The sequence below is a fragment of the Mustela putorius genome, unplaced genomic scaffold, assembly GCF_011764305.1.
Source record: "Mustela putorius furo isolate JIRA1106 unplaced genomic scaffold, ASM1176430v1.1 tig00003871_pilon_pilon_pilon, whole genome shotgun sequence".
Classification (NCBI taxonomy): domain Eukaryota; kingdom Metazoa; phylum Chordata; class Mammalia; order Carnivora; family Mustelidae; genus Mustela; species Mustela putorius.
This window is the reverse complement of record NW_025422023.1, coordinates 8,929,067-8,946,892: the sequence shown is the minus strand read 5'-3', so window position 1 is coordinate 8,946,892 and position 17,826 is coordinate 8,929,067. Positions and strand designations below refer to the sequence as shown.

Genomic DNA, 17,826 nt, shown 5'->3' with positions numbered 1-17,826 from the left:
GGAGGCGGGGGCCGGGAGGAGGAAGGGGAGGAGGCGGAGGCGGGCGCGGTGGCGGAGGCGGCGGCGGCGGCGGCGGCGGCGGAGGAGGAGGGTAGGTTGCGCCCGGGACTGTGTCTGCCGAGCTCCGCGGCTGTGCCTGTGTGAGTGAAGGAGCGGCGCGGGGTGGCAGAAAGGAGCGCGGGCGAGCGCAGCGGCGGGACGTCTCCGGCGGCCGCGGACGAGCGGTGGCGCTTGGTGTGGGGAAGCAGAGGCGGCAACAGCGGCAGCAGCAGCAGCAGCAGCAGCAGCGGCGGCCGCCTTTCCGCCGCCGGGGACGCCGAGGCACGGCTGGTGGCACTGACATCGGCGGCCCTGCCTCTTCTCTCTCGCCCCCGGCCCTCCCATGTGATCGGTCTTAATCCCGGCAGAGTGCGCGCGTGGGGCTCCATTCCGCGGTGCCCGGTCTCCTTGCCAGGGTGGGTGCTCCTGTGTGCGCTTCTCCTCCCCATCCCCCTTCCCCCAAGAATAAAAGAAGAACCAAGAGGCGTGCTTAGAAAATAAATAAATAACCACCACACACGCGCAGCCCGGAGCGGAGTCGGCGGGGCTGGCGGCGGCGGAGGAGGAGTGAAGGCGGCGGCGGCGGCGAAGGAGGAGGAGGAGGTGGAGGAGGAGGGACGCGCGAGAAGGCAGTAACTTTAAAGCCAGCTCAGAGCCCAGACCTCCAGCCGAGCGGTTTGCAGCGCGGCGGCGGCGGCGTTGAGTGTCTGGCCCGCCGGTCCGGTCGGGGTGTGCAGTAGGACGGACGAGCAGCGCGTCGCTGTCCCCCGGCGGCTGGAGATGTCCGAGCCCAAGGCAATTGATCCCAAGTTGTCGACGACCGACAGGGTGGTGAAAGGTAAGCGGCGCGCCGCGGTCGCCCGGGTGCACCGTGTGCCGCAGGAACCCTCACGGCTTGCCTCCCCTCCCCCCGCCTCCGGTTCTCTCCTTGCTCCAGCCACGGACCTTCTAGGATATTGTGCAACCCTCGAACCCCCTTCCTTTGCGCGCCCTTCCCCCAAGCCTCTCACCCGGCCCCACTTGGGGCATTTTTATTTACGGGGGCGTCAGTTGGCAAATGGCTGAGCAGCGGGGAGGCGGCGGCGGGGGTGGCGGTGGCGGGAGGGGGCGCCCGGGGGGTGGTTGCTGGCAGGGTGTAGCTGCTGTGACAGAAATAGGAAGTGGGTGGCTGCTCGCAGGCTTGCATGGGATCGGGTTTATGATTTTCTTTTGCAGAGGGAGGGGTGATTTATGGCTTTAAAAAAATTAATATGGCATTTTTATGTGGCCGTGGCTTTCCACCGACTGCCTCGCTCGGGCAGGGTTCTCTCGGCGCTCCATTGCAGCAATTCCCTCCGCGCCCCCTCCCCCTCCCACTGAAAGGGCCTGCACAGGACTCGCGAGAGAGCGGGAGAGCGTGGGGGGAGCCCGGCGCTTCCTTCCGTGCGGGGCGGGGGCGGCCGCAGGCTGAGCGGGTGGCGGAGGGGACGCGCGGGGGCCGCGGGAGGCGGGGAACGACCCGAGAGCCCCGCCGCCGCCGCCCCGGGATTCCCCCGCAGGCCCTGAGAAAGACACGAAAAGCTGTTCTCCAACCTCCCTCGCCACCCGAGCCTTCCCCCGCCGACCTGTCATTGCTCTTGAATGGTTCCCGGCTGGAGCACACCTCCCGCGTGGTAACCTCACCCCTCTCGCTTCTTCCGTGCCCTGGCACCCCCTTGTTAACGGGCTATTTGATTCCTATTATTGGCTCCTTTCCCTCCCCCGGGATCGTGTATACTCCTGCCCCTGGGCTTTCTGGCGAAGAGAAGCCGGGTTGCGTGGGGGTGAGGAAGGGGACCGCCACTGGTCTTTCTTGCCCGGGAAAACCCGCCGTCCTCGTTGTGTTCCGTGGTGGAGTGGGGTAGGAACCATCCTCCGAATCCTGGAAGGATGGGGCAACGGAGCAGATCCGCCAGGATTAAGTAGTGTCCCTCGTCCCTTGGTGTTAAGACCTGGAGCAGAGCGGGGATGAGGTCTGGGCTAGGCGCGCAAGGGGCCGCAGAAATTGGAAACAGCACTGTCTGGTGTGGCTTGTGTGTGCGCGTGTTGTGTGTAAAACTGAGATAGTATTTAATGCGGCCATGCAAGTAGAATGCAAGGCAATAAAGTCATTTGCCCCATGAGCACTTAGGTGAAGTAACTCAGCAGCCCTGAGACCATGAGACAGAAGGCCTGGGGTGTCCGAGCTGGTCATTGCTCCATGCACATGTGCTCAGTTTTTAAAGTTTGTGTGTGTGTGTGTGTGTGTGTTCCTGGTGATGGGGGATATTGTGTTCTGTTTTTTTAAGAAAGAAGGAATAAAGTATCTTTTCTTGTTTTGGTTGTATTAGAATCATTACTGCTTGAATGCAGTATTCATAGACTCATCAAAATAAGGAGGAAATACCCTTGCAGTAATGACTGCAAGTAGGGCTATAGATGCACAGCTGTTCTTTCTGCACGCAGAGCTCCTCAGGTTGAAACAGTGAATTCAAATTCATTCAAAAGAACTAGGCTATGTATTAAGGTTTTCTGTTGACATTTTAAAAAATTACGACCTTTTGCTGAGCTATGGGAGTATCTTCCTAAAGTGTGAAGTTTAGGTGTAACTCCAATCTGTATGTTGAGATTGCCTGTTTTCAAAACAAGTAATGTAAAGCTTACGATTCAAAAGATAGCAGTAAATGTGTCAACAAATAAAAAACATTCATATGTGCACACGTAAGTTCAGGGTCCCTGTTTTAAATCACAAAATGTGGCTTCTCCCTGTAAATGTAAAGTTGTCAAGCAGGGAAGAATGTAAAAATAATTGTCCATGTGTTCTAGCTTGGTGTCTTTACCAATTATTGTGAAGGAGCCCATTCATCCATTCCATGCCTATTTTGTCTTGCTTTTCCCAATGCTGTATTACAACATTTTTATAAATGACTCTTTATTGTAAGTACACAAACACCCCATAATTCCAAAAATATGATTTACATATTTTTGCAGAACTGAAATGCACATGTGGATAATATAGGAGCATAGGAAAGTCTCAAAATAGGAAAAGGTAATTTTGCATTTGTTTTGATAAGGATCTTGATATGAATTTTGAATGTGAAATTTTGTTTATAGAAAAGTTTTATTGATAAATTGTAATTTTAAGGTGGGGATGCTATTTTTCTTGTGCTTTCTTAGAGACTTTATATTGTTGGCTTAAAAGGCATTATCGAAAGGTGGATCCAACATTTTGTCTCATATATGATTTTTATAACTAATTGTTTGAAATGGTAGTCTATTTTGATTATCAGTTCTCTAAGAAATAGTATTTCCCCACTTATACACATGTTTAGTGAGTAGAGAGTGCATGTATAATGAATGGAAAACAGATGACCAAATGATTTTTTTTGAATTTACAAAATTAGATAAGACATAGTTCATGGAACCATGACTTGAAATTTTGTTAGAACTTAATCTCAGTGGTCTGGGATTGATTCTTTAATGCAGGGAAAGGATTATCCTTGAGAAAATTTTGTGTTCCTTAAGCTTTCTCTCCTTTTACAAAGTACAGATAGTAGTATTTGGTTACATATAGAAATAAGTATTTGGGTCATTATTACCATGGCATGCCATGGTGTTTGTTTACAGTTATCTGCATTAGTGTCATCTGGCTTTTGTTGTATAACAAATTGCTATTTACAAATAAAGCTGTGCTTGTGGTTTTGTTTGTAGTAATACCATGATGTGACGGCTTTCTTGATTTGTACTTCCAGAATGCAGCTTTAGAAAGGTAGGTTGAGTTTAAGTCTCAACTAACTATGCAATTTTTCAGGTTCGTAGCATCTTCTAGAGTGTATTCAGAGCCTGTGATAAGTTTTCCAAATTTTAAAAATGAAAGGGAATGGCAGCATTGGAGACAAAAAGCATTCATTTAGGTTACCTCAGGAAAAAAGTTACTTCATTTAGCAAAACTGGTGCTGTTTCATTTTGACTGTTCTTGGATAAAAACAATGGAAAGTATAAAAATTCATAGACAAGATCTTGGTAATGCCCTTCATTGGAAATCAGAATAATTTGATCCATTTACTGTTTTACATTTTTTTAAGGAAATAAAATATATGTATAGCTATATGGCAAAAGATGGAGGGCAGTAAGTAGAAGAATAACCACTCTCCCGGCTTTCCGCCAGCACACCACGTAGTCTGGATTTTCTCTGAAGCGGTGCTCCACAGGCCTGGTTTCAAACTTTGGCTTTTGTTCATTTCTCCCTGCCTGTTCCTGCCTTTAACTCCTCAACTGGCCCTAACACTCCTTATTGGCTTTAGAACTTTGCTACACAAAAGTCATACACTTAGAGGAAATTAAATTGTATGTGATGAGTGTCTTGCTTTGTTGCATCGCTTTCCCTTCCCTTTGTTCCTATCTCTAAGTATTTTCCAATGGGCCTCTTACCTTAACCCAAACTGATTTTGACAGTAGAAATTCCAGATACCATGGCAGGTTGATGGGGGGTAAATTCCTGGGAGGAATTTTGGGGAATTTCTCAAAAACTGTAGATAGGGAATTTGTGCTGTGTGTCAGGTTACTTTTGGCTGTGGGGAATTAAAACAAAACAAAACATGCTGTCTTATTCTGTATTGCCAGCTTATATACTATTTGTGAAGACAAAATACACATAGGGAAATTCTGGAAAGGTATCTAAGATCATATAATCATGAAGCTGGTAGCTAAGCAAAATATTAAATAAATAAGGATTCAAGCCACCAGTGTTTCTAGCTGAATGAGATAGTAATACTGCTTAAGAAGAAAATAAAAATATGCTACATAAGTAATCATCATCAGTTTTGGATTTTGAAACAAAGTATTAACTAATGCCATTTCTTTGTGGTGTGTCAAGAAGAGCTCATTGTGAATTTATTTTACTTAGATTTATTATCATCAGTTCAGTTATTCCGTGTATATTCTATGTATCTGGTTTTCCGTTTGAGTACAGTAAAACCTCATTAATTCAGTGTTATTAAACGTCAGTGTTTGGTGGCTAAATTTACATCAGCACTGGATGTGAAGAAAGGGGTCTGCTAATCTAATTAATACTATAAACACGATTTGGACATGGTTAATATACTTAACAGAACAGATTCTTTTCAGGACATACTGAAAGCATGTCAATTAATGCTATTAATTACAAATTAGATTAATCTATTCATTAGTATTTTCTTTCAGGATTTCTACTATAAAGTAAATATAACAAAAATGCATGGTTTTCAACACATTTTGTAAACTTAAGGCTTAAGGCATTTTGTAAACTTAAGACTATGATTCAGGGAAATTCCAGTGATTCTAAAATGCCATCTATTAGAAGATTAACATGTAAAAAATAATATTTTTTGGAAACTGGAGGAAAGAACCTCTACTTTAAATGAGCCATGTATTTTAAGACATCCAGTATAAAATGTGAAAAAAGTAACGCCTTAGAATCTAGTTAGAGGTTTACTCCTCCAACATTTGTTTGTATTAGTTTAAAAATATGCCTTTTTAAGTCTATTTTGTATTTTAAGTCTCTTTTTTTCTTTAAGTATGACCTGTTTTTATTTATAATCTTAGAAATATGAAATATGACTCTGATATACTGTATGCTTGTAACTTTTGTAATTGGACTCTTACACTTTTCCATATCTTTTCTGTGTCAGCCATGTGTAAAGTTGGAACTAATTATGAAACCAAATAAAGAATCCATTTAGAGTGACCTCATTGGAAAATAGCATTATTCTAGATATACCCTTCTTTTAGCAAATTCAGTTAAATTACAATTGGAAAGTTTTGTGAAAATATTGGACACTCCAGAACTATAGAGAATGATGGTGATTCATGATCTGGAACCTTGGTAAATACTAAGAAATCATATTGTTACTCTTTTAGCAACTTTCTTGATATTCAAGAGAGATACAGTGAGATTTGGAATTCCATCTTTCTGTAATTGCCCTGTTATATTTGATAAGTCACAGGCTATTTTCCTCAAATGTAAAATTGTACTCTCCATTCACTTGTGAGAACTAGAGGATCCTCAAGTGGAATTTGAGAGACCAAGTGGTCATGCTTGCTCCCCTTGCCTGGGAATGGAAATTTGGTCACTGCTGACACAGAATTACAAATGAGAATGTGTTAATGTATTTTCAGGGTCACTCAAGAATAGTCAGAACAATTAATATTGAAATCTGTGAATGCCTTGGGTCTGCAACAGTAGCTTATGGTGGCATTTATTTTATAGTTGAAGAAATGGAGACAGAATAGATAGAATGGTCGGTCACAGGTGGGACTAGAATGCAGGTAAGTGTAAGCACATTCTTTCCTTTAGCAGAGATGCTCTTCTCTCTTGAAAATCTGTTTGAAACTGTGACTTCTTTTGGTGTATTTAAACTATCACATTTTATTTCAAACTTAATTTTACTGAATTACTAGCTATATAAAATAACTGTAATAGAAGAAGCTTTTGTATCTGTATTTAGCAGAAATATAAATTCTGATGATAAATGTTATAATCTGGTTTGATCATGGCATGAGGTTTACTAAACAAAAACTGTTAAACATTATTTTCTGTTCATATATGTACACGGAAATACCATATTCTCCTGCTAAAAAGTTTTTTTTACTTTTATTTTGAAGGTTGTTATAATAAGCCTCTTTGTCTGAAATACAGATAAATGGCCCATACCGTTGCCTGGTTTGAGGATTTTATTAATTTCTATAGAACAATCAAATGAAAATACCAGCCAACACTTCTTAGGGTTTTATTCCTTTTTCAAAAATAGTCATCAGGTGGGAATGTAGACAATGAAACACGATTTCAATTTATAAACTAAGTCTTTAGTAGTCTTGATATTTGCAGTATTTTTAACTCGTTTTATTTTTTACTGTATTTCCATCTTCTGTCTTCATGCAGGCTGTATCATTGATAAGCCATCAATTATATTTCATATGAAGTCAAATAAAACATTTCATATTTCTTTACTGTCAGGTGTTCTGAATAATGGCTTAAATCAGCTGGACTGTCAGCTTGAGGACTTAGACCTATGGCTGGGATCTCAAATCCATTTCACAGATGTACATGCAGTAGCCGAAACCTTGAAATTAAAAACAAAAACCAAGGAAGCAGTAATCGGTTATGAAATTACTACATTTTTGGAATTAGATGTATTCTTTGTAAGACCATCCTAGAGAAAAATAGAATTTTCTGTTTATCTTATTATTACTTCCTTAATCCGTGCTTTTGCCTCACAGCAAAATATGATGGTCTATCTGACTTTCTACGAACTATCTCCTGGAACTGGAAATTCTGCGAATGTCTGCAGAAGCATAACAAACAGATACCAGAGATTTATGTTTGCAACTGCCTCAGATTATGACATACCACCTTACAGAGTTGTCAGTTTACAGTTATAAACCAGAAGAATGGTGGTTGATGTTGAGACAGAGTTTTATTTATATGGAGCTAAATTAAAAAAAATCCCACCAGCTTTAAGGTTCTAAGACTTGGAGTCTTTTCCTAGAGTAACTGTCTAGAGCCACTTTATTTTTTTCTCTTTTCGGGGAGGAGCTACTACTTCTGATTTAAAATATTCATTTGTCTCCATGTAGCCTTCGAACGTTTAGGAGGCTCTAATACGTCATTGTTTAATCTTCCAGGATGCTACATATGCTTGGAAGGTACAAATGATCTGTTAATATGTCTGTTCAGAGTTTTAGTTTGAAAACTATGGTCATTGAACCAATGGGGCCTGGCTCAGTGCCTTGCTTCTTATGCACTGAATCACTTGTCAGATGACTTTGGACATTGCACAGTTCTCACGTGTGCCTCCTAAAGCAATAAATGGAGACAGATTATATGTTTATTTTGAGCTCATTATATTCTGATTCTTTATAAATGATTCTATACGATGACTGTATGGCTAATTGGAATGCTTTGTTCTCTAGCCATATCAGGAAATACAGTATGAGGAGGAGGTATTAATAAGGTGATATAATTAGGTGGAGGGCAGTTTTGTTGTTTGGTCATTTGGACTGGCTTTCACCATGACAGAGTAGTTTGAACTTGAAAGCTTTCTTTCAGTTTTTGTTGTATTTCTCTATAGACTGATCAGTTTTTGACAGGTGAGAAGAAATATCTTAATCACTTAGTGTTTGACATATTGGGTGATAAATATTTTTTAATTATTGTTTAGATTTGGACTTGAAGAGAAAAGGACCTGGCAAATTCCATGAAAACTAACAAACAAAACCAAGACCAGAAAAAAACCCTCTTCCTTTGTTTACATCTCAATTTATCATTTTCTGTAATGCTTTTATAATTTAGAAATGCAGCCTTCTTCAGCATAACCTCCTGCCCTCCTCTTGCCCTCCTCTGGCCCCCAAAATGTCACTGGATTCTATCCAGGTAGGAAGATATATGGGCTACGAGAAGTTAAAAAAATGTGGCACCAACTCTGCTGACTCCTTATATTCTGCTAAGTGGGCTTTAAGCCATCTGTTGACATTTGTTTTTAAACATCCTGTAAGCTATGCCGTATTATCAAATTAAATTAAAAACACAATATATTCTCTTACAGTGACAGAAGCTGAGTCAGGACTTCCAAGCTTGTGTTATTATTGTTATTATTATTTTGTTTTTTACAAAGGAATTAAAATTTTTTTTCATTACACCTGGCATTGTTGGTCTGCTGTGCATATTAATGTCAATAAAGTACTTGCGTCCCTTCTCTGTGTGGGTTTGATTATTGTCATGGTAACAGTTCAGTTGTCATCACTTAATTCTCATCATTTAGCCTTGGTTCAGATATTGCCTCCTCTGGGACTTACATCTCCTGGTATCTTTAGCTGGAGTAAAGGGGCTCAGCCTCTTCATTGTCACAGAGGACACCTTGAATAGAGCATGCTCTGTGAAGATTTGTTTACCTATCTGTCTCCTTCCCAGGAAGTGGAGAGCCCAGGAGAGTGGGGCCTGGCTTTACTTAGTATGTTTAGCCCTGGTACAATGCCTACTATAGATTAGACCCTCCATACGTGGTTGCTAAATGAGCAGAATAACCGATAAAGGGGAAGAGGGATTTAATTTCTAAATTATAGGGTTCTTTTCTATTTTGAAATTTTGTGGATCTTGAATCATGGGCAGCTCCCAAACTTCTGGTGAGTTTCCGGATTCTCAAGCGCCAGTCTTGTAGAAGGGTGTTTTCGCCTGAGTTTTTGAAATGCTTTCTTTCGTTAGTTGAGTTTGTTTGTTTTTGCCCTAAAGACAACTGATGGAAGCATAACTAGCAGGAGTGGCTTACCCCCAGGATGTGCTTGGTTTTCAGGGGCTTATTGTCAGTTACAGGGCATGGAGGTCAAGTTTCTTGAGGAGGGGTGATTTTTTCTTCCAAGAGGAAGACTGGTGATGATACCAAGTTGAAGGAGAACTGCTATGACAGGCCTTTGGGAGGCTCGGATTAGACTGCCTGATTATATTGCTCGCTTAGAAAAACACACAAATGCAAATGAGTAAGAGCTAATACACTTAGGAATCAGAACAGAGATATGAAACCTGCTTGTAGGCCTACGAAAGAGATGTCTATGTAGTACTAATACAGAATCTTCAGGCACATCACGTGAGTATAGACTGCTGGTGAGTCACCTCTCCTGATCGCTCAGCCCTGGGGTCCACATCAGCTGGGAGGGGGTATGATGAGGCATCTGCTCTCAGTCTGTTCCTTACAAGAGACCATGGACCTGCTAGCCCAGACTTGGTCCAATGCCTCTCTGCTAAAGGAGGCTGCCAGGGCTTTCCAAGCTCCCATTTATGGGCTAGGATTTCATCTGTTTCTCTAGGGCAAAAATACTTTTTCTTCAAGGAGTTGAAGGCTAGGGAAACGGTAGTTTCCCACATAAAATCACATCATTGTCAACTTCTGCCCATTTGCATTCAGCAGTCAGGAGGTGATACCTCTGGTACCTTCACCTCTGGTCAGAACTCAGTACCTGTGTACTCATTTGACATGAACTTTCAGAAACAGATGTAGAAAACTTCCAGTATTTTTAAAAAGAAAAAAAAAGTTTCCTTCCCCTTTCCCAAGTGATGAAAGAACTTAAAATTATGATAGGAACTGAGACATTGTTCAGTCTGAATAAGAAGAGGTTGACTGGTAATTTAACTATAGATTATAGGTATTAAAATTTCTTTCTACAGTGGATCACACTCATACATTATTACCACTAGCAATTGAATAAGAGGAAACATGATTGGGAAGGAGCCAGGATTTAGGTGAAAATTTTTTTTTTTTTTTTTTTTTTGAGAGCAGTTATGGACATTTAAGACTGGCATGGATTATGGGGAAACTTCTGAATGGAGAGAATAAAGGATTCTCATTTATTTGGATTGTAAATATGATCTAAATCTGAAATTATGAAATTCTGAAGCTGGAAGAAACTTTGGAAATCCACTCATCTGGCTTGAAGCCAGTCCTCCCAATTCTGTAGGGTGAGAGGGACGGAGAAGTAAAACTTCTAAACCAAAGAAAACGAACAAGCCAAACTGAGATTTTGAAGGTACAATAGTGATCTCGCCCAGGCCATCCCCATTGTGGAATGTCCTGTCCAGCCTCTGGGATGGGTGGTAATCCCACTGTTTCATGAACACATGTTGTGAGGAGCTCCTACTTACTAAGACCTGCTCTCCTTTCTGCTTGCCAGAGTATTTCCTTAGGGTTGATACCAGTCTAATGCTCTGGAGTACACAGTCATTATTCCTAGCATTGCCCCACAGAGTTCCATGAAATGGGCCTTATCTGTTTTTCATAAGAGAGCTTATTTGATATTAAAAACAACTTTCATGTTCTTAAGTCTTCTAGCTGTACCCCGTGTGACATCATTTCTGGGTCTTTCCCCAGCCCAGTAGCCTTTCTCTAAAACCATGCAGGTTGTTAAGGTCTTTGGAAAATGGAGAAGTGTGATAAGCTAAGCTATTTTCATTGAACCTCCATCACCTTGAGCTTAATTGCCTAAGCCCTCTGCTCTGCTCTTCTGTTTCCTTATGCTGACCCTTAACCTTCCTGAAACTTTAGTCCTTCACTGGGTGGTCCCAGTCTTGTATGCATCTCCTGATGCCCCTTGGCTGGGTGCAGACTGCCACTGCCAGGAAGCTCCTACTCCTGTCCTTCCTATTGAAATTCCCCTCCCTTGTATCCTCTCCCAGGACTGCAGCTTTCAGGTGTCAAATACCTAACCTGCTCCATAAGTAGAGCTTTCCAGAACACCTGAGTAGCAGATGCATGACTTTCTGGAGGTGTTGCTTTTATTTTACTTGCTTTTATTTGTAATATAAGCCAATAATAAGGGCAGCAAGATAGCTTGACACGACGGTGCCGTTAGCGTGGTAACAGAGGACAGGCCAGGTCCCTTGTTTACTTCGCAAGTCACACCACCATGAAGGCAGCTCAGCACCCCACTTGCCTAGAGCCAAACCTGCCTCCTCTGCCACCCAATTTTTGAAGGTGGGTGATAAACAGCTCCTATGGCCATTGACTTTGGCTAACCCAGTGAGTTCGATTGTAATTGGATAACTCGCTTAAGTTTCACTGAGGCCTAAAGGAGGCCAGTGCCTTCCAACTATGGTGTCAGAACACATTTCTGTGTTACACTCAGCTGTGAGGTATTAACAGCTCCTGACAACAGCGTACAAAAGTTTGCAAATGACTTATTTTAAAATACCTATATAAAAACGAGACTGGATTCATGTTCAACCCTAAGATACTACTTTCCCCTTGCATTCCCATATGTTTCCTCATGCAGGAGAGGAAGGGACAGAGCTGCAGCTATTGTGGGGATCTTGCATTACGTGTAATGGTGCACCTCTGATCACAGTGGGACTTCTGCATCCCTATAATTCTTGAAGTGTTTGCTCTGTTCCAATGAACACTTTTGAGGAAAGTTCCTTAGAGTCTGGATTCATGCATGCTTGTGTTTTGTGCAAGGGAATGTCATGTCCTCTGCATCTCGACAGAAAGGTTGGCAAGAACGGTCAGAGATTGTACCTTCACTAGCCACATCTGTTGATCGGATAGAGCTTGAAACACATAGGGAGGCACCTCTGGGGTGATTTCAGCAAGTTCTATGCAGCCTTGTCTCCTCAAACATCTCCCAGGGGCCATGCCCAAAATACTATGATTAGTTATTTAGGATGAGCTTGGCTTTCTTTGAAAGACGTTTCATAAGTAACTGATCTTTAAAAAATAATTTGGTGAATGGACTAAATTTTTCTCGGCCTTTGGGTGGTACTGAATTCAAGAAGAATCCTGTGTTTCAGGAGACTTTTTGAGAGTAAATGTTCATGTCTCCTTTTGAAGAATTCATATCCCATGCTTCTTATATCACTCAATTTTCTATCTGTTCACCTCAAGGGTGATAGAATTGTAACATCCCAGTTGGCAAATGGATTAAATAATCCATTATTGAGTATCAAATGGCTGTTAAAAATATTATTCCCTTCACTTATCAGGCCATTCATCTCCCCATCCATCCGTCCATCCTGTCCATGTATGCATCACTGCTTGCCTAGCTCTGTGGTATGTGCTCAGTACTTCAAGTAGGGGAACTCTGAGGTTGCTATCGTGTGTGTGTGTGTGTGTGTGTGTGTGTGTGTGTGTGTGTTGGGGGGAAAGGAGGAACAAATCACAACATGAGTGGTAATTACTGTAATAGCAGAAGACGCAATGTGCTGTGGAGTGCAGGTAAGGGAGTGATTAACTCTCTTCCTAGATTGTGCTTTCATTTTTTGGCAGAAGTAAGTGGAATCCATGTTAATTTTTTCCTGTATGTATTAAATATAAGCACAATGTCAGGACATGGGCTTATTTGTAAGTGAGGATGGCATCAAAGGAACTACAAAAGGGATGATGAGTGTATGTGCAATTCTGCAGCTCTTATAGGTTACCTGTGAGCAAGGTGTAAGAGAAAGAATCATGAGTTGTAGAAGGTGGAAGAGGCTATAAAAGTCAACTAGTTCAACTATCTTCCAAAATGAAACAAAACAAAACAAAACACCCTTCCTATTAAATGGTTAATAGCCCTCCCCCATCCCAGAATATTTACAATGATGAATAGGCAGCATGGGAGTGTGAAAAGAACATTGGCTTACAGTTTGATAAAACCTGCACTTACATCCTGCTTTCTCTGTGTGCCTGCTGTGTGTCTACGGGAAAGTCATGTAACAACCCTGAACCCATTTTTCTTACTGAAAAGTGGAAATGATAGTATTAACTTTGCAAAGTTATTGTTACTATGAGAGGAATTGTATTTGAAATGCATGGCTTACTGCCTGCTCAAAAGAAGTCCTTAATACATGTTAGGCATTGTGGGTGGTTTTTTGTTTGTGTGTTTTAATTGTTGGAGAGCTCCTTTGAAAGCAAAGCTTTTCTCTTCTAGAAGTAATGTGCATTAATGTATTCCTCACCTCCTACCCATTGTCAAATCAACTGCAGTTTTAGGTCCTCTGCCGTTGAGGCTAGCAAAGGTCACCAATGACTGTCCAGTTGCTGGCTTCTCTGGAATGACATAATGGGCCTCCTCTTCATTCTTAAAAGGTTGTCTTCATTGGCTTTCATGGATTTCCTCTTTGACTTGTTTGCCAGCTCCTCTCCACTGAATCCTAAATGTTGATGTTCCTTTTTTTTTTATAAGTTCTTCCAGGCAATTTCATCTCCTTACACACAATCCTCCTTACACAGTAGGATTGACTACTGCTTCTAGGCTGATGAGTAACACCTCTATATTTGTAACCTAATCTTTTCTCTGGAGCATTCTCTCAAACGCTGTACAGAACGGTTGCTGTGGATGGGTATGGTGAAAATAAAGTGAGGTATTGCTTTGCCTGTGTTTTCTAGCCTGGTTGACGTTACCATCGTCCATCCAGGGTAATTAAACCTGTCATTAAGTTCAGGTCTTCTAACTATTTCACCTAGTGCTGCAGTAGCTTCCCAAAGCTGCTGAAAGCTTCTTTTTGCTTTCAAACTTGTCCCTTCTCATAAATTAATTTTCCCATATTGGCACTAGAGGAATCATTTAAAAATGCACATCTGGAAAAAAATAAAAATGAACATTTGATTATGCTAATCCCCTATTTGGTTGTTGACCTTTTTCTTAGTGGTTTGTTGCAACTCTTTATGTATTATGGAATTTGACCCCTATTGCGTGAAATTTGAAAATAGGTTTAATATAGCATGTCTTACATTGTATTGCATTTAAGTCTCTGCAATTTATTAGAATATAAGTTCTTGAGAGAGAACATTTTTTTATTTATAGGTGTATTTGGAATGCTTATCTGTGTTTTGGTCTATATCAAGTTGATTGAGCTAAACTGAGCTACTTCAAAATGCCAATGATACTTTCCATGGCCTTGTATTTGCTTTACCTCTATATGGACCAGTCTAGCTCATTATTGTGTCCTTCTCTGTAAAACTTCTCTGATCTCAGGCATAGCTGTCTGCTATACTTCTTATACTTTGTACATACAATATATAATAAACATTTGTAACAAAATTTTCTCTTTGTGAAATTACCCAGGAAGGCCTTACCTACTTCATCTACCCAGTGCTTAGTATGATGCCTGGCACATAATTAATCATATTATTCCATCCTTCCCCTTCCCCAGCAAACAAATTGATTGGAAAAGATATATCTGTGCATCACAAATCCGTAATGATTCTAGTACTTCCATTTTCTCCCCCTTTCTAATATCATATTTTTTATTAATGTATTCAAGTTGGATTATTTTTCCTAGTACTCTTCACTTCTGGAATACTTGACCTCCTCTTCCTCCTCCCCAGGCATGTGCATGTAAATCTATTAAGCCAAGTCCCCTTCACTCTGGATTTTGTCATTATTTCAGGCAATTCTAAGCACAGCAGTTAAAGGAATACCTTGGTTTGATTTAAATCTTGCTTACCTTATCCTTGGTTCTAGCCTTTTTAGATCTTTTATTTAAACATTTGGATTCTCTTACTTCTTCTTTTTAATTATTTGCCCCAATTAACGTCCTTAGTGGATTTTCCTAGGTCTTATACCTAAACCTGGCAACCAAATGAATTTTTGGAGCCATTCAGTTTAGATGAGTAAATTCACAAAATCTTTATTTTCGGTTCTGCATATGTAACATGGGAAAAAATCCCACCTGTGTTAATAAAGAAGCTGTGGCTTCTGTACCAAAAAAGGGAAATGCTTGAATAATTGATTGTCCTTGATCTTTTTCTTACCTAATTAGTGTATTTTTCTATGACTGTACTTGGAATGATAAATTTTTAGAAAATATCCAATGCTTTTGCCTACTCTCAGATGTATTTTAATCTTTTGTCATTTTAGACAGTAGAAGAAATGAACTTTTCAGGGATAATGATTAGAGGCTTGGTGTCTTTATTGCTGGCATTTGTTTTATAATATATTACATTGCAATTATATTTGAAGGAAATACTTTAACTTGTTGGCTACTTTGCTTCTTCACAGAATCTTACTCAAAGTAAGTAAATAAGTAATCAAGTTCCTTTATATATTTTTGAGGTTTTATATTAATGTATATGGCCTGCACATACATTACATAATTTTGTCCTTCCAGTAACTCTGAGGCTAGGAGAGATGCCATACCTTTTGAAGGTCACACAGCAAGTAAATAGTGGAGCCAGTATTTGGATTCCAACAGTCTTGACTCCAGATCCTGGGCTTTTACCACCATAACACTGCGTTGGCTTGCACACAAGGTCAAATTCATTAGGTAGCATCAACGAATTGATAGAAAATAGACTTTATTAAGGATTTGTTTTTATATAAAATACTGTCACTGCTGGCCATCATTTTAGTAGATTATCATTGGATTGTTCTGTGAGAGAAAAATCTTGCACTTTTGTGGGGCAAGTATTTCTGTTTCCTTTTTAGGAATAGATAGCCAGGGCTCACCAACAACGGGACTAGACTGTTAGCTAGTCTTTGCTTGCTTTACTGACTTAATCGTGGTGTTACAGAACAAACTAATATAAAACATAGGAAATGCTGTGAGTTACATAAGGAAGATATTTTTATTAGACCTTGACAAGGTTTTTTGTCCAAGTTAAAACTATAAAAAAAAAAAAGATCCAGCTATTATAGGTGCTGTTGGCCTTTGTTATAGAGACTTTGCTTCTTCATATTCATTTTCATATTTTTGTCACTAAAGCAAATAAAGGAAGCCACATAGCTAAAGTGAAAGCCACTTCAAGGAGACGTCACATGAAACATTTTGAGGAGGGAGTTATGTGGTTTCGTTGTGACATTTTAGATGAAAATGCAAATTGTTTTGAGATCAGAATTTTTTCATTTACTACTTATAACTCTTCTGTACTATGACGAATGTTTGGGACTAGCCTAGTTACACTTTTCAACTGATGTTGTAATTATTTAAAGGCAAGGGTGATGACTCAGATCCAGAATTTTGATGCTTCTCTGAGGCAGTTAAGTAAATTTATTTCTTTTTTCACATGATTGCTAAACAGATTTCTGATCCAACTGAACCTGGTTTGACTGATTTTGAGAAGTCCTGTGATTGAAATAGTTGTAGTCACAGGCTTAGGTGGAAAAGATTTAGCACCCTGCCTTGATTCCCTGAGTCTGTAAATTCAGGGAGCTTCAATTTCATTCTGAGACCTCTGGGTTTCCTTTGGTTCATTGCTAATACCCCCTGTATGTGGGAAAATTTCTTCCCTGCTGGAATTAGCTTGGGTTCATATTTCCTTTTCCTATCCGTATTTCCCCCTGTGACATTTTTGTGAACCTTGGACTTCAAATATGACCTTTATTTGATGGTTGTTTAAAGGTGTTCATTAACACGTGGAAGAAAAAAAAAATTGAATAACTTTGATTCTTAGATACCAGTACAACTAGGGTGTTTTATTGACAATTCTTGTTTTGTTAATTTTATACATATTGAAGTGTAAGACATTTCATGGCCTGAAAAAAACAAAATACATATTACAGCTTTTTGCTGTGTGTGTTTATTTTAATCCTTGGCCTAGACCTTGACTTGAAATAAGCTTTACCATTTAAGGAAGTTGGTACTGAGATATGATTATACCTAGGGATTATTATTGTACACATAGATAGTTAGAATGTTATTAGTATAGGAAAAAATACCAGGTAAGTCTGTATTTAGAAAGGAATATCTAAGTAAAATAACCAGTGACTAAGCATTCTGTTTGTGCCTTATGTGAATAATATGAGCAATATGTAAGGAATATGCTTTTTAAATATGGCTTTCATTTTATTTTATCTTTTCAGTGTTCCAAGATTCATTGCTTATATAAAATTAAAAAAAAAAGAAAGTGGAAGCCAAAAAAAAATTATATATATATATATATATATATATATATATATGGTTTTCATTTGTATCCTAACACTGAAATTGTGAAATAGAGGATTAACTAAAAGAATGCCTCTTTTGAGAATTCCTGTAGTAAGTGCAGCTTCCGAACTCACCTATTTTTGCTTTTTCTTGAACTAATGAAGGAGGCTAACATACTTGTAGTACATTCCAGATTGTAAAGTTTTTTTCTTGCGGAGGAGAGCAGGACTCTCAGTCCCATTCAGTCACAATATTTGATTACAACTCAATTGGAATAGACAAAAGTGAGACTCAGTATGGCCTTGCTTCTTCATATTCTGAAAAAATGGAAATGTGCATAAATTATTTTCAGTATGACCACTATTTTTAATAATTTCTCCTTTTACTCTGTGCTAAACTGTGTAGTATGAAATTGTGCATTTTCC

The 17,826-nt window shown here is 40.1% G+C and overlaps 1 protein-coding gene across 9 annotated transcripts in view; it reads left to right on the top strand.

Moving 5' to 3' along the window:
* The first annotated feature begins 641 nt into the window (after nt 1-641).
* The window catches only part of PPP3CA (protein phosphatase 3 catalytic subunit alpha), a 317,085-nt gene continuing 299,900 nt past the window's right edge, over nt 642-17,826 (top strand). For 2 of the 9 annotated variants that reach the window (XM_004748169.3, XM_004748167.3), the window contains exon 1: nt 642-877. In XM_004748169.3, the coding sequence (XP_004748226.1) occupies nt 820-877 (58 nt within the window). In that variant the 5' untranslated portion in view covers nt 642-819. Of the gene's footprint in view, nt 878-1,479; nt 1,692-3,027; nt 3,086-3,747; nt 3,806-5,628; nt 6,343-17,826 lie in introns of those variants that run through there. The other 7 variants (XM_013054048.2, XM_013054049.2, XM_004748170.3 and 4 more) reach the window with 7 other exon arrangements.